The sequence below is a fragment of the Pholis gunnellus genome (genome assembly GCF_910591455.1).
Source record: "Pholis gunnellus genome assembly, chromosome: 14".
In the NCBI taxonomy this organism is placed as follows: domain Eukaryota; kingdom Metazoa; phylum Chordata; class Actinopteri; order Perciformes; family Pholidae; genus Pholis; species Pholis gunnellus.
In genome coordinates this window covers 23,841,455-23,864,418 of record NC_136541.1, presented here as the reverse complement: position 1 = coordinate 23,864,418, position 22,964 = coordinate 23,841,455, and the positions used below count along the sequence as shown (strand labels likewise).

At 42.3% G+C, this 22,964-nt stretch overlaps 1 protein-coding gene across 1 annotated transcript in view; it reads right to left on the bottom strand.

Moving 5' to 3' along the window:
• The window catches only part of LOC306706535 (cadherin-18-like), a gene marked incomplete at both ends in the record, with an annotated part of 90,945 nt that overhangs the window by 33,915 nt on the left and 34,066 nt on the right, over positions 1 to 22,964 (bottom strand). The window contains one exon of the mRNA XM_079173656.1: positions 16,703 to 16,822. Within this exon, the coding sequence (XP_079029782.1) occupies positions 16,703 to 16,822 (120 nt within the window). The remainder of the gene's footprint in view (positions 1 to 16,702; positions 16,823 to 22,964) is intronic.

The following is a 22,964-nucleotide window of genomic DNA, read 5'->3' as shown; positions in this document are numbered from 1 at the left end:
CATCTCTTCTGACTGTCCAATGGACTATGAGGCAGGTGGTTCTGCCTCAGCCAGTAACAGAGCATGTACAGATGTGAGTAACTACACTGTAACACTGCTTATGTGGTCAAATAGTATTCAATACATATGATTTATGACTTGGCTTATGAACGTGTCTTTTATCTTGTGATTGTATTTACGGTTCAACAGGCCTGTTAGCAGCTTAGCCTCCAGATGGTATTTTAGTATCGAGGTTATGAGCTAACTATAACTTAAATAGAGCCCAGCTTTAAGGTCATAATTTTTGGACTCTATATAGTTCCAGTTCTACTTTATGGTTATTGATCCTGTTGGGTGTCCTTCATTTTGGATGCTTGTTATTTCTGCTCTGTGTGGGTTATTCAGACAGTTTATACCTCTTGTGTTGCTGTCGCCCTGTTCAGCCTTATTTTCCTCGAGACCTGCCTCGTGTTAGTCTCATTTGCTCTGGCCTTGTGTAGTTGCCTACCACACCTTGTTGTCTCCATTGTTGGCCTATCCTTTTGTTTCCCTCCTATTCCAGTCTTGTGCTCTGTGTATGTATAACTGTCTGTTTCCCATTTCTCCCTGTCAGTTTGTGGTCTGTGCTTCCAGGTGTTTGCAGCTGTTGTTTTGCTCTTCGTGTTGGGAGCCAGCTAGTTCTGTTTTGCCTTTGTTTGCCCTGAAACATTTATTTGTCGGTTCCTGTAGTTTTCCTGTTGCTTCTGCATTTGTGTCCACCTGCCTGCATCACCGTCACATTTAAGTGTTGACGTGCGATCAGTAACCGTGAGTAATAACGCCGTAAGCAGGCCTTGTTCGTTCAAGGGACAAGTCAAGGGAAGACAGAGCACCTCAATGGATGGAGGGCTGAACAAGAAGACACATTTAGCAGCAAGAGCAATGATGCCATGAAAGGCTTTGAGTGAGAAAATGATGGTCAAGCATTATGGTCATTGTGATGATCCCTTAACAACAAAACTATGGTCATCAGCAATATGTCCCTACAGTTATACATCTCTGTAGAGCAGTAGTGCTTCCCTGTGAGCGCTGCACACGGAAATGACACAATAAAAAATTCCTCTCCCCTGTCAATAGTTTATGCCAATTTGACCAATGTTATGCTTGTATAGAATATATTTGATTAGAAAACTTTATTAATCCCGAGTGGGGAAACAGACAACAATAGACACAGTCCAGTGCACAACAGACTAAAAACACATTACAAAGAATAAATAACACCAGAAAATGCCAAATGAAACATGATTGACATCAGAAAGATGCTAAATCTAAAAACCATATCTATTAAAAAATCTAACTGCTGCTGGAACGAAAGACCTTCTGAGTCGTTTAGTGAAACAAATCGGATAAACCGATATCCTGCCCAGCACTAGTCTATATGATTTTTGTCATTTCATTCTGATTTTGAGCAACACACATTATGTGATGTACTGTTATGTTTTACTGTTAGTTGAGGGTAACTGTAGTGCTTTGAGTGTTACTCAGCTATACATTTCTATTACACTATTGTTTATGCCCGGTATGTTGTAACTTTGGTGTGTGTGATATCATGATTCTGTGGCTATGTGGAGCCTGAAGAAGGGAAGACTAGTCAAAATAACCTCACTTTGCAAAACGTCCACAGTTAAAAGGCCTGGACCTAAACTGGTACTAACAAGGACAGAATTCCACAGCACACACACACACACACACACACACACACACCCCACATGAGATGCAGACAGTGTTTAGCCTGGAGGGTCTGCTCCACTGCATTACTCGCTTCAGAGGCTGACAAAGCAGAGAGCCATCTGGCCTTATCGGCCCCTTCAGACTGAGTGGAGAGACAGGGTGCAGGCTGGACAGGATAGGCAGCACACTTTATGCACCTGTATTGCAGAGTGACTGGGGGAGAGACACATATAGACTGACAGAGAGAAAGAGGATAAAAGGAAGGTTGATGAGTGCAGAGACTGGCGTGAGAGATGGGAATGGACTTAGACTAGGGCCTGGAGGAATTCTGCCTGTGTGTTACAGGGATGGAGGCAGACATCGGGGAACACAATAGACACAATTTCAAACTCCTGGGATACATTTTCACTTGGTTTTAAAGATCAACACTAATAATTCTGTGTCACTATTGGATATGGATCAGTGTAATCACAGCTTCAGTCTTTCTGACAGAACGACACAAAACTGGCCTCCACCAGGCAGAAGACCTGAAGAGCTGGAGACAGCTTCATGTTGAAACGAGAGCAGCCCAAACAATACAAGGATTGTCTTCAGGGAAATATATTTGAATGTGAATTGTCCCCAATGCAGCTCACTTGTCATTATAAATGCAGCTCACTTTTCACTTTAATCCCTCACACACAGACACGCAGAGTGTGAGAGGGCAGATAACAGGGTACAGACAAGCTAACACACTTAATCGAGGTTCAACTGATGTTTCTGCATTCAAGCTCCCAGCAGTCTGTGCTAGTTCTTAGCACCATTCCATTTAAACCAAAATTAAATGGCATCCTTTCATTCAGCATGTTTCACCTAGTTACAGTGTTTGGACATACTAAGATAAGTTATAATCAGAGTTTAGCAAAACTAGGCATAAAATGATTAAATCCAGATCTAAAATGAAAATGAATAAGTAAATACATCTGCATGCTGCCAGGACCCAGTAAGAAGCTGTAAAAGAGGAGGGGCTTCTCTGTATTCCGTAACAGAACCTTAAACAGATCTTACATGTTACTGCATCAATAACAACAATCGAATATCTTATTATATAACAATGGAACAACTTAAGAGCCTATTTGGCTGCACAATGAGTACTTTTACTTTCATACTTAAAGGATATTTTCTAGATGATCTAACCTACTTGCATACTTTTTCTTAAGTAAGATTGAATGCAATACTTTTACTTACACGTAGTGTTTAAATTGTGGTATTAGCATTAAGCTAAAGATCTTAGTATTTCTTCAGCACTGGTATTCATGACAGTGGCTGACTCACTTTCATCATTAGTGGGGAGTGAGTCACAGCCTCTCATTGTCTTTCCTTCCCCTCCAGCCTCCCTTCTCTCTCCTCCTCCTGCTTTTTAAAATAATCAGCTATAGATCACTTTGTTTTAGACAGCTAAGTGGATTGTATCGTTACGTTGTCTACCACAGCTTACACGGGCTGTGTACCGCTCTACGTACACACAAAACAGACACTTTTTCATCCACATCTCCTTGAAAAATGACCCAGTCTCTGAGCCCTGCAGCTGTATAATGGGCCTCCGTCCTCCGACTACGGATGGAGCAGTGGGATTCAGTTCCTCTTTGTAGTGGGAGCAGGAAAACAATGTTTTCATAACTCTGGTGAGCAGACTTTGCTGTGGGTTTTGATGTTATTACACCACCTATTGTTGACTTAGATGTAGACACCACCACCTCTCTCCTTGGTCTTGTCAGCCTGTATAATGGAGAAATTATTGAGACTGACCTCATCAAGCCACGTTTCAGTCAGGGTGAGGATATAGGCCTCCAGAGTCGGATGATACCGTCTATTCTTTCCATAAAAGAGATGCGTCATTCAACAGAATTCCATAAACATAAAAGCAATACCGGTGGGGAATGAATAATACACAGTAAGTAATAATTCAAAACGCAGATCTGAGCAGCTATCTTTACCTGTGTTGACACCTAACCTGGACTCTTGAACAGCTAGCAGGCCTGACCTTGCAGATCGAAAAGGCCTTTTTGGTCAGTAAGGAGTTAAAAGTTATACTCTGGCACCTGGCCGTGGAAAGCTTTGTAAGACTGGGTTAGGGTTAGCCTCTGAGCTGTGGTCTTTGAACAGTTCACACATACGTCAACATGGTCTCCACTTCCACTGCTACGCCAATGATGTCCAGCTCTACATCTCCACAAAGGTCGTTGCCACTGCTACTCACTCCACTCTCACCAACTGCCTCACTGACATTAAATCATGGATGCAAACCAACTTCCTCAAACTGAACTGTGACAAATCTGACATGATCATCATCGGTCCCAAATCCCTCACTAAAACCGGTCACAACTTCTGCCTCACCATCAACAACTCCACTCTGTCTCCCTCCCCACACATCGGCAACCTCGGAGTCATGTTTGACAGCAACCTCTCCTTTGAACACCACGTCAACCAAATCAACAGAACTGCCTTTTTCCACTTAAAAAACATAGCCCGTCTCCGCCCATCACTCTCCTCATCTGCTGCTGAAACTCTGATCCACACCTTCATCACCTCCAGAATCGACTACTGCAACAGCATTCTTTATGGCACATCATCCAAAATCCTAAATAAACTCCAGTACATCCAGAACTCTGCTGCTCACCAGCACCCGCTCCCGGGATCACATCACCCCTGTTCTCCTAAATCTGGAACCACTGGCTCCCATCCAACAACGAATCCAATACAAAGTCCTTCTCCTCACTCATAAAGCCTTCCACAATCAGGGCCCCTCCTACCTCACCGACCTGCTCCACCACCACACTCGCTCTTCTGATGCCAACCTCCTGTCTCTTCCACTCAGGACCAAGCACTGGACATGGGGCGACAGCCTTCTCCATAGCTGCCCCGTCCCTCTGGAACTCTCTCCCCAAACACATCCGAGACTGCACCGACCTTTCCATGTTCAAATCCCAAATCAAAACCCATCTTTTCACAACTGCTTTTAATGCGTGACCGATATTATGTGTTTTACAATTTTAGTGTATAGCTTTCTTTTATATGAGGATTTTAATGTAAAGTGTCTTTGAGAATTATGAAAAGCGCTCAATAAATAAAACGTATTATTATTATTATTATAGAACTCAGGTGACGATTTCCAAGCACTGATTTGCGAGCGCTGAGCCAACGCCAATTTGCCTCTCATCTGGGGCTTTTGTCAGGCTCCAAAACTTGTTGGCAAGTTTAAAAAGTAAGCGGACGTTGTGTAGTGTGAACAAGGCACGAGTTATAAGTACGATTTTAAGGTGGACTCTAAAATAAACTGGTAACCAGTGCAGGAAGACTAAAAAGAGGGGATAAGAGAGAGAACGTCTTTGTCAGAAGTCTGGCACACTTGGACTATTAGGGAGGCTGACAAGGCATTACCTGTTTACAGAGGTTCTTGGGGCTGATGATGAGTCTCTGTTTTGTCAGAGTTCAACTGCAAGATGGTTCGTGACATCCAGGCTCTCACATGGCTATGCAGCTCTCTAGTGTTGCATTCAGAGATGGAGAGATATAACTGTGTATCGTCTGCATAACAGTGAAATGAGATGTTATTGTGACAGATCATGTGACCTAATGGAACAGATTTGGTGCAATAATAGATCCTTGAGGTAAATGCTAAATGGACTTGTACTTGTATAGCTCTTTTCTGGACTTCCGAGCACTCAAAGTGCTTTAACACTACATGCCATCATTCACCCATTCACACCCATTCATACACTGATGGCAGGGGCTACCATGCAAGGTGCCCGCTGCCCATCAGGACTATGTAGTCATTCACACCCATTCACACAGAGTGTGTCTTGCCCAAGGACACGTCGACATGGACTGGAGGAGCCGATCTTATGATTGAGGGACGACCGGCTCTACCTTCCGAGCCACGGTCGCCCCCGGCTACAAGTTGTCTGTGCAGTTGTGGAGATTAATGAATCAATTGAGAAACAATATTTCCTTTTTGACAGATAAAGAATGTCGTTCAACAGTATTTCTGTCATCATCACGATCATTTATATGATTATTGCAGTCACAATCCAGAGTCTGAATTGTAGGAGTGATGAGAGGCTGGAAAGAAACAGGGATGCTCAATTCCACTAAATTAAATAAGCAGTTTGATCCTCCATACTGTGCTTTACATGATGCACCTGAGCTCATAGAACCATATGCACTCAGGGGACAGGACTTCAGTGCTGGGATTCATTTATGTGGTTTCTGCACATGATCAAAGTAAAATAAACTGATGAATGTTGTCGCATATAGTCCTGTTTATGCTGCAGTCACATATACTTGGATTTGTAATTATGCAAGACTTTCTTGCGTAAATAAATACATTGTTGATTGATATAACAGTTATTTAATCAATGGTCACCAGTGGAAGTTACTATTGCTGTTCCAAACATTCCGTGTGTATTTACGGAAATTTCTATTGATAAACATAAATGTCTCAATTAATTGGTGTCATCTGTCGTCTTTCACAACTGTGGTATGTAAAAATGAGTGTTTAATGCTGCATGAATTGATTTTTGACCATTAGGGGAAGAATAACTCCAAAAGAATTGAGCAACATTGTAATAAATTTGAAGTGAAGCTTTAAAAAACACTTTTATTGCCTTTTACTGCTGTACTTGGGTAACACTGGGAGAATGAGAGAATCAAACTGCTTGTTCCATTGTGTAACAGCGGGACTGTGTAGAATTACCAACATCCTACGGATGAACTTGGGATCCACAAAACAAAATAAAGTATGTGCAAACTAAATATAGCATACAATACTACAATAGGAGTTTTTAAAAGCGACAATGTGCAATACTGTTACTTTCATTTCATTAAAAGCATAAATTGTGCTTGTCACTTTTTCATTGTAATTGCTTTAATCAGTTCAATACAAGTTTTCATTGACTGACTGTTACTAATTGGTTTAATGAAATTAACTTAAAATGGTATCTTGAAGGACATTCTAAGCTGGGCACAAGAAAGAAGAACTGCTGAAATCAAACACAACATCTTTACTTCTTATTTTACTAAATTACTTTTACTGACTATCTTTTGATTATTCTATCTGTTATATATATACTGTATATATGTTTTAATTGCTCTTTGTGACTACCATGGAACGGACGACTTTGTACTCCTTCACAAAAAGAATTATTTAAAGCTAGGGTTGATAAAAAAACATTTTTTGTTAGAGTTGTTGAAATTCTCCTTCCACCACAACAACAATCAAAAAGAAAAAGTTCTGATAACTGTGGTTGTCACATGACTCTAATAAGCCCGTCTAATTATTTCATTTGGCCTAAATTGAATGATTGGACGGGCTTCCTGCCTGACTACTTAAACCTGCCTGTCTACTCGCAGGCTGCAATTTTGCTCACGCGAGCAGAGATATTGTGCGCGGAGTGATGTGAAAGCGCTCACAAAGGTAATATACATGTGCGGCTGATTGATTTGCACACGCGGGACCTCTACACGCGCGCGCACGTGGATCTCATTTGCGCTCTCGGATTTTGACAGGGATTTACCTTCATAGGCAGACATAGACACAGATATATTGCACAATATGTCTATCTAATATGTCTTGCAGCAAAGAAGAAAAGGTAAGAGTGAGGGAGAGCATGGAAAAGAACGGTTTCGACTGAAATATTCCTCCACACACACACACACACACACACAAACACGTTTTGTCACTCTGAATGTTTGTGATTCTCTCCACTTCAGAAAGTCCAAGGTTAGCCATCCTTTTCTCTCCTGATAATTCATGTGCTCAAACAAGCATGACGGCAGAGAGCCAGTGCCCCCGTTCCAAGGCCACCAGAGAGCTGCAGGAAAAAGGAAATTGCTGTATAATATCAGCATGGCACAGATAAGAGCACAACAGGATGGGTGTGTGTGGTGCAGCTTATGACAAAAAAATGCATGGGTTGTCTTTTTGTTTTCCAGGGAGAGAATGCTTGTCTTTTAATACCCCTTATCGAATAAACTAATGTTCTATTCTTCTTCTATTTATTTTTCTTAATCATCTCTAATCTGCAGTCAAACAAAAAGATGGCTTTGCGTCATGGGTCGTAAAGGTGCGTTTTGTCACATTGAGGACAACAAACATCTTTGTGTCTGAGCTTTGTTTACCTCGTCACAACCCACTAGTAGCTAAGAGGATGATTATGTAGACTAGATAGAGTCTATTCTAGTTATTAGTGATTGAACGACTGATCTTAGGCACCTACAGCAGAACGACAACTTGATGTTCTTGGTGATGTTTAATAAAACATGTTGACTCACGTTACACTACAGCATTCCTGGTCTGGACCTGCACAGCTTAGTGACATTCATGTTTTCCACGATGAGTGTCAATTTATAAAGATGAAGTCAACTGGTGTGCCTGTTGCTAATCATGCACTGATTAGTTACACTATTACTTTGTTTATAATAATAGAAGTGTAGAGAAGGGATCCAGCTCTTTAGACATACACATGAACAGTAGGCTAATGAGTCACATGTAAATTAGTGCTATCCCAATCATGTTCAGTAACGCTCCTCTTCACCGTTTTATTTATTTATTATACTATATTCAGGGGGAAATTGGTCTCTGCATTTGACCCATCCCTGTAAATAGGGAGCAGCGGGCTGCCCATGACAGGTGACCGGAGTTCAGTGCGCAGGACACGTCCCAGCCAGAGCTCCAACCTTCCACCTTGCGGCTACCAGACAACCCTCTTCACCCAGTGAGCCATGGTCGCCCCAGTTTTTGCATACAACTGGTCAAATATTTTGCTATGGTTCTTCATTTGTTGTCTTTATTACTGGAGCACTTATGACATATGACAGAATAAACTCATCAACATAAGAGAAGAAAGCTGGGGGATTGGATTAAGTTGTGAGGAGCGGCTGACCACCAAGCTGGACCTGCCCGACCAAACTCGATTGAAAGTTGAGTCGAGAGGGAGGAGAATCGAGATGGAAGCTAAGCTAACCCATCTAGGACCAAAGGCTACTCCACCACAGTTGTCCTATCGCAGTAAAACTCAGACTAACATCTTCACAGAGACCTGGCTTTATAGTGGCAGTCCCTATCAAGCTGCACTTGACCGGAGGACCACAGGACAGAGAGCAGGACTCCGGTGGGACGAGAGGAGGTGGACTCTGTCTACATCAATAATGCTTTGGTGCTCAGACACAGTCAAAGTTGAAGGACAGTGTTTCACTGATGTCAATTCTAAGATGTTGGCCATATCGCCCAGATAATTGTTTTGTTGCTGCTGTATGTGCCATTTAAATAATGCACTACTGTTTTGTTTATTTCTTTGTTTATTTTGTTTAAAAAAAATCTATAAATTGTTCAGTGTACCGGCAGACTGACTGGAAGAACTGCCAAACTTTCCAACCAACTTATTTCTCTGAATGTTTGCTGATGTGCAAATGAACAATGTATATTTATATTTACATCTATGTACAATGCAATGTTTAAGTATGCAGTCTGAATATTTTGTATTGTCATTATTTTCAGTTTTCACCAGCATGTTAATGGGAAAGAGTGACAGTAAATGGTGAAACTTGCGGTTTAACTTGGTGTTTAATCAGTTTCGACACACTGCATGAGAACACAACACCTTCTGTGTTACTTTTGCATTTTGGCAGTTTTTCCTCGTGTCTCCGGGTTCTCCTGCTTCCTCCCACAGTCCAAAGAAATGTAGCTAAGGTTAATCGTCAACTCCAAATGATTGCCCATAGATGTTAATGTGAGAGTGAATTGTTGTCTGTCTGTATGTGTCAGCCCTGAGATTCTGGCGACCTATCTTGGGTTCAGGCTGCCTTCACTCAATGTCAGCCAGGTGAAAGAACTGCTAACTGCTCAGTGTTGGCACACTGAACATTTATGAGGTTACTGTGATTTTGTGTTTACTTTAAATGTAGTGTGTTACAATTACAGGATTTACAGTTTGGACCCATCACTCATGAACAGATGAGGAAGCAGCCGGTGGTGCTCAATGATTTAATGGCACAAAACAAACCTAAGGATTCAATCCAAAACAGGCAGGCAGCAGAGGCAACTCCAAAACAACAAACCAGGAACACAAAACACTGACACAGGTGGAACAAATCGGAGCAGAAGAGAATCCCAAAGGTAAGAAAACACACAAGGCAGGAAGTGAAACAATACATGACACATGGGGGGAGTAACTTTCAAAATAAAACAGGAAACCCAAGACTATGACATAGTTTATAAGGTCTGGTAGATCCGTATTTTGAGTTCTGGTATTGGGCTGTTTTTTGGGCTGGTTTTGTCACAGACTTGGCAACTCTGTGCTCTAACTCTAACTGTGTTGGCAAGCATATAGCGCCTCGGTGCTCCTGTGCTATTTGTACATACTTAAATTAGGTAATATGCAAACATTTGGCACCATATTGGCCACTTTCTATGCAAATGGCCCTCATTGCAAAAAGGTTCCAATACCCAAAGATCACCGCTAATAGCTACACACAGTTACAGTGATATTATTAGTCTTCAGAGATTTGGTAGTAACTGAAGCTCATTTGTATGGGCTGTCATGCCCAGACTTTCCAGCGATCATGGCATATTAAATCCCAAATACGGTTCGACTCTGTCCCGTTTCAATTTCTGGAACGCCTCTGCAGCTCATCCGTCAGGACCTGTCGCTCTGCCTCTGCATTCCATGTGTCCCTTTGTCTCTGCCATTGTTCTACCTACTTTGTTCTTGGTATAAAGGAAACATGTATACTTTCACACATGGTTATTGCAATCAGACAAAAAAAAGGGCAAATTGCACTTCACTGTAATATGTAATATTATGAGCGCAAATGTCTTGTGAATCGGACTTTGAGACGGGGCAAGTGATGTGTGGACAGTGATGTGCAATTCATGGTGCTTTCAGTGCCCGCAACCATTCTTTGTGAATTAATCCCTTTGTGTATCCGGAATGCAGGGTGGGTGACAAATATTGCCTCAGGGTGTCTATTTTACTGATTGTCCGTGGTAATAACTGTCAATATAATAGCTCATGGTTATAAAACAGGGAGTGGCTTAATATTTGGTAATTGGACGCATCATTTTGTTGTGGAAATGCTTATTCCACTTCGCAACAAGGCTTTAGCATTCAGCAGCTAGCATCTGTGGCACGAAGCTTAGAATTCATTTCCTGTCTCTCTGTGTGTAAAGTATAAAGAGGAAACAATATCATTCCTATCATATTGATCGAGATGAAGAGTAGGTGGGAACACAATGTATTACACGGTTTTCCAGTTAACAAAAATACAAAGAAAAAGAAAAAACACAAAGAGAGCAACATCTTTGCCCAGCCTGTCAGCCGTGTGGTTGTACTGTTTGCTCAGTCTCCTTTAAAAATGCAGGCGGCTGTGGCTCAGAGGTAGAGCCGGTCAGAAGATCAGCTGTTCGATCCTCAGGTCCTCCAGTCCGCATGTCACTTAACTGTGAGTGTGCGTGAATGATTTGATTAGAACTGATGAGCAGCTGGCAGCCTCTGCCTGCTATGTCAGCCTCTGCCATCGTGTGTGTGAATGGGTGAATGTGGACATGCAGTGTACAATGCTTAGGTTAAGGTTAGGAAAAGACTAAGGTTGATTTTAACTAGACTGACGAGCCATTCACGTGACGAGCGAGTGATGGACGAGTCACATAACTATTTAGAGCTCAGCACACTCTCACTGCACACTCAAAGACTGTACTCTGAAAATCCCTGACAAGGGCTTGACCTTAACTGTACATGTCATGTACAGGAGACGGCCATAAAGATGTCTATTCATTTGTTGGCTGCCATGGAAGGTGAATAAGAAAAGACAAAAATACAATGGAGGAAAAGCTTCATCACAGATACAAATTATGAAGCAGCAATGAATATCTGCTCTCTGGAGTTGTATAGGAACTGTATTCAAAGTGAAAGTTTACCCTCACATGAAAATACATTGCAACCAGTGCTTCTCTAGCGTAGCTGAGTGTGTGAGGGAGGTTATCTGGCTTTCTGAATGCTTGTGTGCATGTGCTCTCACGGCTGACCTTGCTAGTGGGAGTCTCTGTAGACCACCTAGATGAGATAATGACATTAACTGTGTCTGACTTTGCTCTCAACTCCTAATGGAACCTCTCTCTAAATCACACTTATTTCCCTCGAAATAGCACTACTTCTTCAAAAGAGAGAAAATCACGAAATCCCTCCAGGTGGGAGGAAATTCTCTGCTGACAAGGAGACAGAAGAGAATAATGGGAGGCGGGTGAGGGAAGAGCAGAAGGATATTGGAGAAATGGTATATACCGATCGAACATAAAAGATGAATCTGGTATCGAGATATCCCTTATATGTTTGGCCAATAAAGATAACCGTATATCTGGGTACATTGTATTGTCAAACACTGTATTTTTCTCGTTAAATATATAGGAGACATTTCCAGCACAGCTGCAGTGATGAATACAGAACAACAACAATCAGAGGCAATCTTTGATTTCTTGCTTACACAGGTTATGCCTTCTAACAAGCACTGCAGGCTCAGAGACGGGTGTTGTTAGGATTATTCTGGCAGAAATCATGAAAATACGTAAGTATATAATAAGTTTTGTTTGTTTATGTTTTACTAGAAATAAACTGCAACTATTAAATGAGACTGGATGAGGAATGGCTACTAACAGATATTGATAATAATTTACAAAGCTACACATTGGGGCCATTTATTTGCCTTTTGTGCCAATTTTAGAGATGGACAGGGAGATTAAGGTTATGAGTAGTGCACTGCTGCTCCCCGGAGCAGAAAAACACATGTATTACAACAGTAATTACGTTAACAATGACCCTGTTGTATTCAAGTGTCCCATTAGGCCACGACCAGTGTGGCAGTGAGCCAGCTCTCACAATACCAGAAACTCAGGCAGCGAAATGAAAATCAGTCATCATTCAATATCATTATGAACACCTGTGCTGTTCCTACTGTCACATGTCAAAATGTCTTCTTTGAAATTCGAAGTTGACCCGTCACATTATCCTGGGTGTGAGACACTTCCAGACTTCCTCAAGTCAGGGGAATGGACGGACTGCTATGAGAAATGTGCTCCGAAAAATTGCCAAACTTCAGATTAACAGCATGTGGTCTTAATAGTATCCCCATGTTACACCTATCAGGGGGAGTCCTAAACAATATAGTCGTAGAACAACAATCAGTCTCTTCCTGTCTGTCGCGCTGCTTGACTTCCACCATTACGGGTAAGAGCACGGCTGTCATCTCATCAATCGGGACATTCTTTTGCCAGAAATGAGTATCTTTCTCTCAGGTGAGTGCTATCCAGAGGAAAAATATCTGTTTTGGGATTGCATAGGTAAGCCCCAGTGTCCACCTTCAGCTGCCTTCACCAATTCATTCTGCACACCATTAATACATCAGAATTGTTACTTTTTTTGCACTCAATTAAACAATATACAAGCAACATTATCCTTCCATTCCCGTCATTTTTAGCGTAGTTTTCGCCTCAATATCACTACTCCATCGCCTCCGAGGATGACTCCAGTCTCCCGCCATCAACTCAACTACTCCGGTAACATGACATGGTGGCAGCATAACCACGCTCCAGCAAGGTCCGCCTTGGCTGGCCTTACACAAGAAATTCCAATCGGGCCGTAGCTGTCCTCAAAGATGCTAAAAGATAAAGGGATTCCTTTTCTCAGAACAAGAAACAAAGCAGTAGTTTCAACGCTTTTATATCAGCTCCTCGTATTCATCGCTACGTCTACACCGGGTCTTTTCCGGATGGACACCAAACCGCACCAAACGCTGCGACATCTGCTCACTCGTTAAATGGACAATTCACACAAATCCTCGAGCCCAAAGATACTAGTGGTGGGACGTCCGATTCTTTCACAGAATACGTTCCTTTGAGTGGAATGCGTGTTAACCAGGCGGCAACCTCCGGTTCCAAAAATGAAGCAAATACGGAAGTGCCTTAAACTTGCATTATCTGGCCATCAGGGCCATCAAGTATGCACGATCGACAGCTATTGCTACCATCTGTCCTCACTCGTTCAATCAGTGACGTCGCCACACTACTCAACACTAGCAACGCATCATCCTAATGCTCCGAGCATAATATACGACACTCCTTCGTAGCAAGTTGCTAGCAGATTACGACTTTAAACTCATAAATTGACTAAAGTCAACGACATCCCAACTCCGGAAACGGTTTCATCAGAGGAGCGTGTAAATGCACCATTAACCTGCCATCTGTCTCGACTCAAGTTCGATTTAATCTGTTCACTGCTTGTTCATTTAGTGCTATTGAAGCCTCAAGTAATACTATCAAAATGTAGTTGAAATGCTCCGCACAATAATATACAACACGCCTTTGTAGCTTCCACCTTGTTACCACATTTCGACTCAAAGCTCATTAACTCACTTCAGTGAAAACGTCATCCAAACATCTCTCGAATAGAGTCCGAATCGATAGGTGCTCACTTGTTAAATGTGTGCCGTGACTGCACTACATAGTGTATATATGTATACATATAACCTACAAAGTTAGGCTACGTAAAACGGCACAAAGATACAGATTACGATACGATTTGACTGGCGTGATGACGGCAACGCTGGCCAGAAAAGGGTTGAATTTTGAGTTTCTTTTTTCAGCACGCTCATTGCGGCTTGGGTGTCAAGTGGAGTTTCAGGTGGTCCCAGAATTCAGCTGTTCCCACCTGCCTGGGCAACGAGTCAGAGGACCGATAAGAGACGCAAGAGATCAACAGGAATAAGAGTCGATGGGATTTTAATGGAAGCCAATTGGGGACTGAATGAAAATGCAAGAACTCAATTTTCATGTACTCATATATGTGTACCATATTCAAATTGCAATTGAAAAAGCTGTTTGTAAAACATGTAATTTTCAAAGTCCTATCCCGCTGTACATTGACAATATTAACATTTTATTTCCAATTTATAAAAATTGTAACGCAATAGACAATATAACTTGATTTTCCATTTATTCAAGTGAATTTACTATGGGAAGAATGTCAGAAATAAACAGACATCGGAGTCTTAAAAGGGTTCTATTCTGCCACTGGTGGCTGGATGATTTGAGTTTTCATGAACTGGGGAATAGGGGAAATCAGAAATAAAGGCCTGGTTCTCTGTGCCTCTGAAATACAATGAAATAAAATACAGGCCCTGGCCACTATTCCAGAAGTATATCATCCAGCCACCAGTGACAGCACTAAACACACTGACGAGCTGCACTCCAGTCAGTGAGCAGAGAAGCAGTCCTGCTTCATCTTTCATTCTAGATGATTTGCAATGACTTTAATTGAACTACTGAGTTGGAATAAATCATGAGTCCGTTGTTACTTTAAGCCGCCTGACATTGTTTTGTCCCAACTTGTAGATCTCCAAGATTTCATTGTAAATTGTATGAATACATCTGTGACTGAAATGTCCAAGCAAAACTGACTAGACGTGTTACTAATAAAACATGTTGCCATGGGCAGATTTTGTAGGAGGAAGTCATTTTTAAAACAATGACTGGAATCTGAGTTTTTACAGATTCAAATTTGAATCACATTCCTTCCTGGCAATATGATTGTTATCGACAAAGCCTATGGGAACAATATGACCAAGGATTAGTGAAGATGGTGTGATGTCAAAGGTACAAAAGGTAAATGAATTCATCCATAGTGCATCATCCCAATCAACCAAGGCTGGTTACCAAAGTGAAGGAACTTGGATAGTGAACATAGAATTGCATTTGTGACAGTAGAGAGAAGACAGAAAATGAGAGTAAGAATGGAAGACATCCAAAAAATGTCCCCTGCAGGTCACAAACCAGTGCCGTTCCTATTCAGGGGTCTTGACTTCATGGAGACATTGCACTCTCAAATGTAAGTGAGCCATCCCCATCCCTCTGCTGGTATGAGACATTATATCAGGCAGGTCAGCTATTCAGAACTCGAGTGGCATCTGCGATGCATATTATTCATGTGTGACTTTTTGCAGGCCATGCTCAACAATCTAGTGTTAGGTCATGTGCAGCTGTTTTTGTATTATTATGCAATATTGCAATTTGGCATTGCATGCAAGAATGTACCACTTTGAAACGTGATGAAAATGCAAAACAAACTGTAGGAAGTCTGTTGGGGTTCTGACCACCGACAAAGATTTTGGCGAAATACAAAACATTGACTTTATGTGTTTGTAGTTACAAGTTAGAAAGATCAGATCAGATCTCTGCATGAACGTTTCATGAATGAGGACAAATCTATTGGATACTAGTGAATGTTTCTTACATATGATACCCTGGTTTTCTGTACTCTACTAATGAACCGGACACTATTACCACTTTCAATGCAGAAACAACCACGTCATCCCAGATTCTGAGCAAGCTATCCAAACCTTACTGAATGCTGACCTTTACATCTGCCCACTTTCCCCAAACATAATCTGAGGAGTTTGAATTCTCTAACCTTATCCATAGTGTGTTTCCTTGGTAGTTACTGTTGCAATAACTAGTTGGAAAACATTGGCGGGGAATATTTGGCACATATATTTTTAAAACTAAACTCAGTCTGTACATATTATTTATGTTCCCGGTAAAACTATGACTAGGAAAGCGATAACAGCAGGGGTTCCTGATAATTACTGAGCCCAACCAAGTCAGCAACCTTCATTACAGCTGCTCTTTCACCAAAAACAATGGAGCAGGTGGAGGCTGTCATTTGAAGGGCCGCCCCCACCTGTGACACTTGTACCCTAAAATATCTGGCTCTACTGCTGGAAGCACTTCACAGGAACTCACCACCTGCATCATCAAACACAGGTTTCCCAAACATTTAACTTGGACAACAAAGTAAATCCACTTTGCTTTTGGCAGCATCATTAGCTAGTTTATGGCACTGAAAGGTGATTCCTATCCTCCTTTGTTTGAACTTTCTCTGGACAGCAGTCAAAGTGTCTTTAAAGTGAGCTCAGAAGCGTTTTCTACCTGTCTTGGGGTCAACAGAGAAGTAGGGCTGTCCCTCCAGGATGCTGTAAACTATCTTGGCGCTGTTCCCGTAGGTCGGATCATCTGCGTCTGAGGCTGTCACTTGCAAAACCGACGCTCCTGCACAGAGAAGGGAACACATATTAGGGGATCAGATGGTGAATAGCCACAACAACAGACCACCACAAAGACATAAAGAGAGGAAGAGTTATAAATGCCTACATCTTTAGTACTTTTATGAACATAATATATTTAAGAGAAAGATTCTTCTCGACCTTGGAACTATAAAAAAGAATTTCATGGGGAATATATCTCATTATTGTGGCCATTTTGAACCACGGATTATTGCCACCTCAGCAACATATAGAGTTATTCTCTACATTTCAAATAAGTTATTTAGAACATAGAGAACAGTCCAGCATGAGCATTCTAACTAAACCTAAGTAAAGTATGTTCAATGCCCGGTAATCCAGCGGAACATGAGGAGTACACAGAAGAGGAGCTAAATCAAATGGAAAAGCAGGCATGATGAATGGAGGCAGTGACAGAAAGGCAGCAAGAAGACTGTCCTGCAAAAGAACGTAACTGGTGCTGTTCCTATGGTCAGTGCTCTCCTGAGCCCTCTCATCAGTGCACGGTGTCCACTGATGAGAGTGATATCTAGAGTGATTCCAACTGGGTAACTATAACAAAAGTGTGGCTCTGATCAACGTTGCTGTTTCACTCTCCACGTGGTAAGCAGCAATAACCGAAGATACGTTCGTGATTCTAGGGGCCAGTTTATGGGATTACTTTTGTAGAACAAAGAGACAAGACAATAATCGATGAACAATTGATGTCTACTTTGAAAACGTTGGGAGGTTCACGCTGCTTGCCCCGATATTCTATTTAGTTTTAGTTCATATGTCCTATGCATGTAAATGTGTGCGTGTGCATTCTGTTTCCTAGACCACAATGTAGCAACCTGTGATAGAGCCCTTCATGCCAAATAGAGTCGAAGGGCTTTAGTTAATATCATTCATTTTTTTTGTGTGTACGTGTTTGTTAATTGAAGTGTGAAGGGTTTATACATGGTTGGTGGTGTGGTGTTTTGTTTTCCCTCCAGATCATCAAGGAATTCTAGTTATCTTGTATCTAGAATACTACAGAATGATTTATCTGGACAACTGTTGACACAGATGCCACAGTAGTTACCGGGTCTGATTTGTCCCTTGTCTTATGAAATGGGGGAAATGAGCCCTTTGCACCAGATGTCAGGAAAATATCCTGACTGCAACACTGCACCCATCATCTCTGGGGTGCTGAGCATTTCTGTTTTTCATCATTGAGGTTGACCTGTAGTCAAAATGGTCACAATTATTTCTTTATCCTTACATGCAGGAAATATTTTCACATCTGATGATCTTCTTCAGTGAATATCATATATTACCATATATGATTTCAACTTTATTATAATCGTCATTTGGTACATATATATGAAATGTAACCTCTGCAACCCTAGCATTAGGGATTAGTGGGCTGCTGAGAAGTTATGGGTTCAGTGTCCTGCTCAGGAACACTTCGGAACAGGCAATTAGCAGCCAAGGATCGAAACCGCCAACCCCCGCCCATTTGACATAGTATGACATGACCACAGTTCCAAACTTCAGGAATATGACCAGCAATCTCCATGATAAATCAGCAAACTCCATCTGCTGATGAAGATCATATTAAAATCCTCAGAAAAAGCTAAAAATTCGACTTGAGTTCTTCTTCTTCTCTGAGTATTTAACCTAAATCTGTATGATCGCTCCTTGATTTTTCAAATTTCAAAAGGTGCATTTGGTCCTACCATGTTATGTGTAGCTCAAAAAACAGTCTTCCAAACACATTCGATCACAAGCAAACCTAAACACTAAACATTTAAATACTGCCACTGCTGATACACGAGCCTCTGTTCTCTTGAACAGTATGAAAGTATCTTGTTTCTATGGAAATGCGACACTCCCCTAACTTCCCCTGAATGCGGACTATGAGCTGCAGTGGAGCACAGTGTGTGTTGTCAGCAGTGCTCTTGTACAGAGCCACAGCCCATTAGCCTGACCATGTAGCAGCAGACAGGAGAAGCCAAAGCTTTTAACCATCTCATTCATCATCGTAGACCTGCGCTGTGTTTCTGCTCATGGAGTGTAAAGTGTTCAGTTCATGTCAAATGAAAGGTCCTGGATTGTTTTCACTAGCTAATACATTTTCTTTGTAAATTACCAACAGTTTTCTTATAGTTGTGTATTTGTTTTTAGTGGAACATAATCATGAGACAACTGTGAGAAAACTGTGAGATACTCATCTATACTAACATACTGTACTTCTGTAACCATACAATAATGCCATACTGTGAGCTGATAGACAGTAGACTAATGGAGTTCATATCATCCATGTAAGTATCCACCATTAAATATTCAGTTAGGAAGATTCTTCATTCCCTGTCAAATGTACTTTATATGATTACAAAAATGTCCTGTCAGTATTATATTGCTCTCTCTCTCTCTCTCTCTCTCTCTCTCTCTCTCTCTCTCTCTCTCTCTCTCTCTCTCCCCCCCCCCCCCCCCCCCTCCGGTTCTGAAAAGTGAAGCCAATGCTTGCATTTTCTCTAATGTTCATCAGGGAGTGTCACAGCGCTGTTACCCAGTTCATCCTCAAAGGGCTGCACCCCCTCTCAACACAAAGGAATGTACCCACCACTCTAATCTACACACATTTATAATAATTGTTTCTTCTCTAAAGTCCAATTATTACACCTGTCCCTGTAGGAACACCCTCAGTAACACACTGAGTCCACTGGTATAATGTCCAAAAGCCAGAGTTAGCCATTGCATGTGATAAATGGACCAGCTTGAGTCAGGAACACTACCTCACGGTTACATAAACCAAGGCAGTGTAAAACAGAATGTGCTTCAAACCAAAGCTGTTTACCGGGCACTAAAAGGAGATTTGTAACAAATGGGCATTGAGGTTGGCAAGATACAATATGGACTTTGCACTAAAACAACTCGTCCTGAAAATGTAATGCTTTGCCCACAGGCAGAAAGCGGTGCAAGAGATCTCTAAAATCAGTACCATCGACAGATGGGACGAAAGAATCAGGGCAGTGGCTGTCTGGATAAAGAGGTCATCAATGACTTAAGCCATGTCCACACTACTACGTTTACATTTTAAAACGCATATCTTTTGCTATGTTTACACTGAGCGCCTACACTAGGCCGGAGTTTTAGAGCACAGAAAACTGATTTTGGAAACAATGTTTGGAAACAACATAGACACCAGCATTCGCTAATTGATTGGGTCTTTGCAGTTAATGATTCGTCACGCCCCTATCACGTCACCCTTTTCCGGAACAACAGCCTTGATTATCGATCGACTACCAGTGGTTAAATTAACATGGATAACCGATTACAGGCATTGCTGACCTTGTTGTCTATACTAGCAGCTGTTGTGCAGTTAAATTCAGCATTTTATAATTCTACTACTGCCGAAATGCGGCGGAAGCAGCCATTATTGGAGCAATTAGCGAGCGCCGTGACCAGCAGCTTTATCAGCCCTACGGAGTGAATGTTTGAAGTCGCGGTTTGTAGCTTTGATGGACATGAAATGGAGGACTTTCCTTTTCCTATTTTGTTCTGCACAACTACTGTGAAGTCCACACAGAAACTGTAAACTAACGAAGGCATGAACGTTTTCTAGTACGATAGAGAATTTAGCCACCAGCAGAGCTACGAGTGAGAACAGACAACAACAAAACCGAGGAAATGAGTGAGAGACGTGTGTTAGCCAAATGTATTGACCCATAATCTAGTAAACTTGGATTTGTATGTGTTCATTCATGAGAGATAGAGCAAAAACCGCAGCATTGTAACTATATTTGAAAAATACAACTTCTAAAACTTTCCAAGAAATTTGTCTGTTTAAGTTTATAGAGGAAGATTTTAAAGGAAGATCGTAAGTATCAAGCAAGACCTTTCATTATTAAAGACTACTGTATTAAAGACTTCGTAATTGTTTTAACTAAGCAACCAATCTACTTCCTGTTTACTCCGGCACCCACCCGCATGCCCAGTGTGCGTAAAGAGTCAGGCTTGCTTGGACGAAGTTTGTTTTTGGTTTAAAACCCAGGTTTTAACCGAAAACGTATTAGTGTGGATGTAGCCTAAAGCAGTCGTAAGAGAAAAGTAGCAGCGTCTGGGTAAGAAGCCAGTTCAACCTATGGAATCCATCTTGTCAGTCTTTGTAACGACGCACCGCCGTTACTGATGAAGGAGGGGGTGAACGGGGTGGTCAAGCTCAGGTTAGGCCTCCATACAGTGGCAGCCAATTCTCTCCCAGTAAATCCAATGCCAGTACAAAGCCTTTCTCCAGTGTTAGGCAAGATACACGGTGCTATCAGTGTAATGCCCTAGGTCACACTCAGTACACATGCCCTGCAACCAGACAAAGTAAGCCTTCTCTTTTGTGTTCAGTCCCCAGACCCACTCACTCATTTCCTGTTCAGAAAGGAGCGCTCATTGCGCCAGTGTTAGTGAATGGTCAGCGTGAGGAGGCACTCTTGGACTCGGGCAGCTTTCAGTCTGTGGTTCTGTCTAGTATAGTACCCAGAGAACTGTGGAGTGAGACCACTTCCAACATTAGTTGTGTCCACGGTGATGAAAAAAGGTACCCCACAGCTGAGGTTTATCTTACTGTAGGTGGGCAGACTTACCTCTTGTCAGTAGCATTAGCACCCAAACTACCCTATGCTGTTATTCTGGGCCATGATGTCCCCACACTGTTAGATTTGATACAGCAGGTTAAGTGGGAGGGCCAGGCTACCGCTGAGGGACGGGGAGAGGGCACTGTAGAGGCACCAGTCCAGAAGGTTGAGCGGCAGCAGGACCCCCCACCTAAAGTAACAGCATGCAACATGGTCACAACTAGGGCACAGAGAGGCAGGAATAATCTTGAGGAGTTGCCTTTTTACAAGGCTGAGTTGGAGGCAGAGACTATTAAGCAGTCCAAGTCCAGAGCCCAGAGAAGGCGAGATAAGGTTTTGGCTACGGCCAAGAAGCAGTGTGAAGGGGTGGCAAAGCCCAGCCAGCCTTTAGATTTTCACATCCCTTCTGACATATCAGCATTGCAGCTACCGGATCCAGCACTGAAATCCTGGTTTGATAAGGTCACAGAGGTTGAGGGTGAGAGATGTGGCAGGATAGACTGTTTAGCAGAAGCTACCTATGTGGTTAAGAATGGCATCCTTTATCAGCGGCAGGGGAAGGATGAAGCCTTAGTTTTGCCAGTCTTAGTCCGAAAGTCATGGAGCTGGGTCATTCTATCCCCTGGGCAGGCCACCTAGGATTTCAGAAGTCCCTCAACAGGATTGCCAGGAGATTTGTTTGGCCAGGCATGTATGTCCAGATTAAGACTTTTTGTGCTTCATGTCTTGAATGTCAATTAACATCACAAAGGGGAGTAGCCCGAGTTCAGCTTCAGCCGTTGCCTATCATTGCTACCCCATTTGATAGAATAGGCATGGATGTAGTGGGGCCCCTTGAGAAAAGTTCATCGGGCAATAGGTACATCTTGGTCATTTGTGATTATGCCACCCGTTATCCAGAAGCCTTTCCCCTCAGATCTGTTAAGGCCAGACAAGTTGCCAATTGTCTGTTACAACTGTTTGCAAGAGTAGGCATACCGAAAGAAGTCCTTACGGACTGTGGCACCAACTTTATGTCCAAACTGCTGCAACAAGTGTATCAACTCTTAGGAGTAAAAGGCATTAAGACCACCCCATATCATCCCCAGACGGACGGCTGGTGGAAAGGTTTAATCAAACACTTAAAAGTATGCTGCGGAAGTTTGTTTCCCAAACAGGCTCGGATTGGGATCAATGGTTGCCGTACTTGCTGTTTGCATACCGGGAGGTGCCTCAGGCCTCAACAGGATTCTCCTGATCCGTGCCCTGGATGAGAAGGAAGAGAGAGAGCAGTCGTTTCCCAGCAACATCTCGGAAGCCAGTTCATTTGAGCTGTCCCACCTCCATCCGGGACGGCAGGTGGAGATCAAAGCATTAATCGACCCAGAGCTTTTCCAACTAAAGCCTGGATTCACAACTCTGGTCCAGCATAAGGTCCACCTGAAGGAAATCTCCTTCAGGAGACGGATGGAGAGAGACGTCCACTGTTGTTCCTGAGTTGTAAGCTCCTGGACCGAGAGACAAGATACTCTACTGTGGAGAAGGAGTGTTTGGCCATGA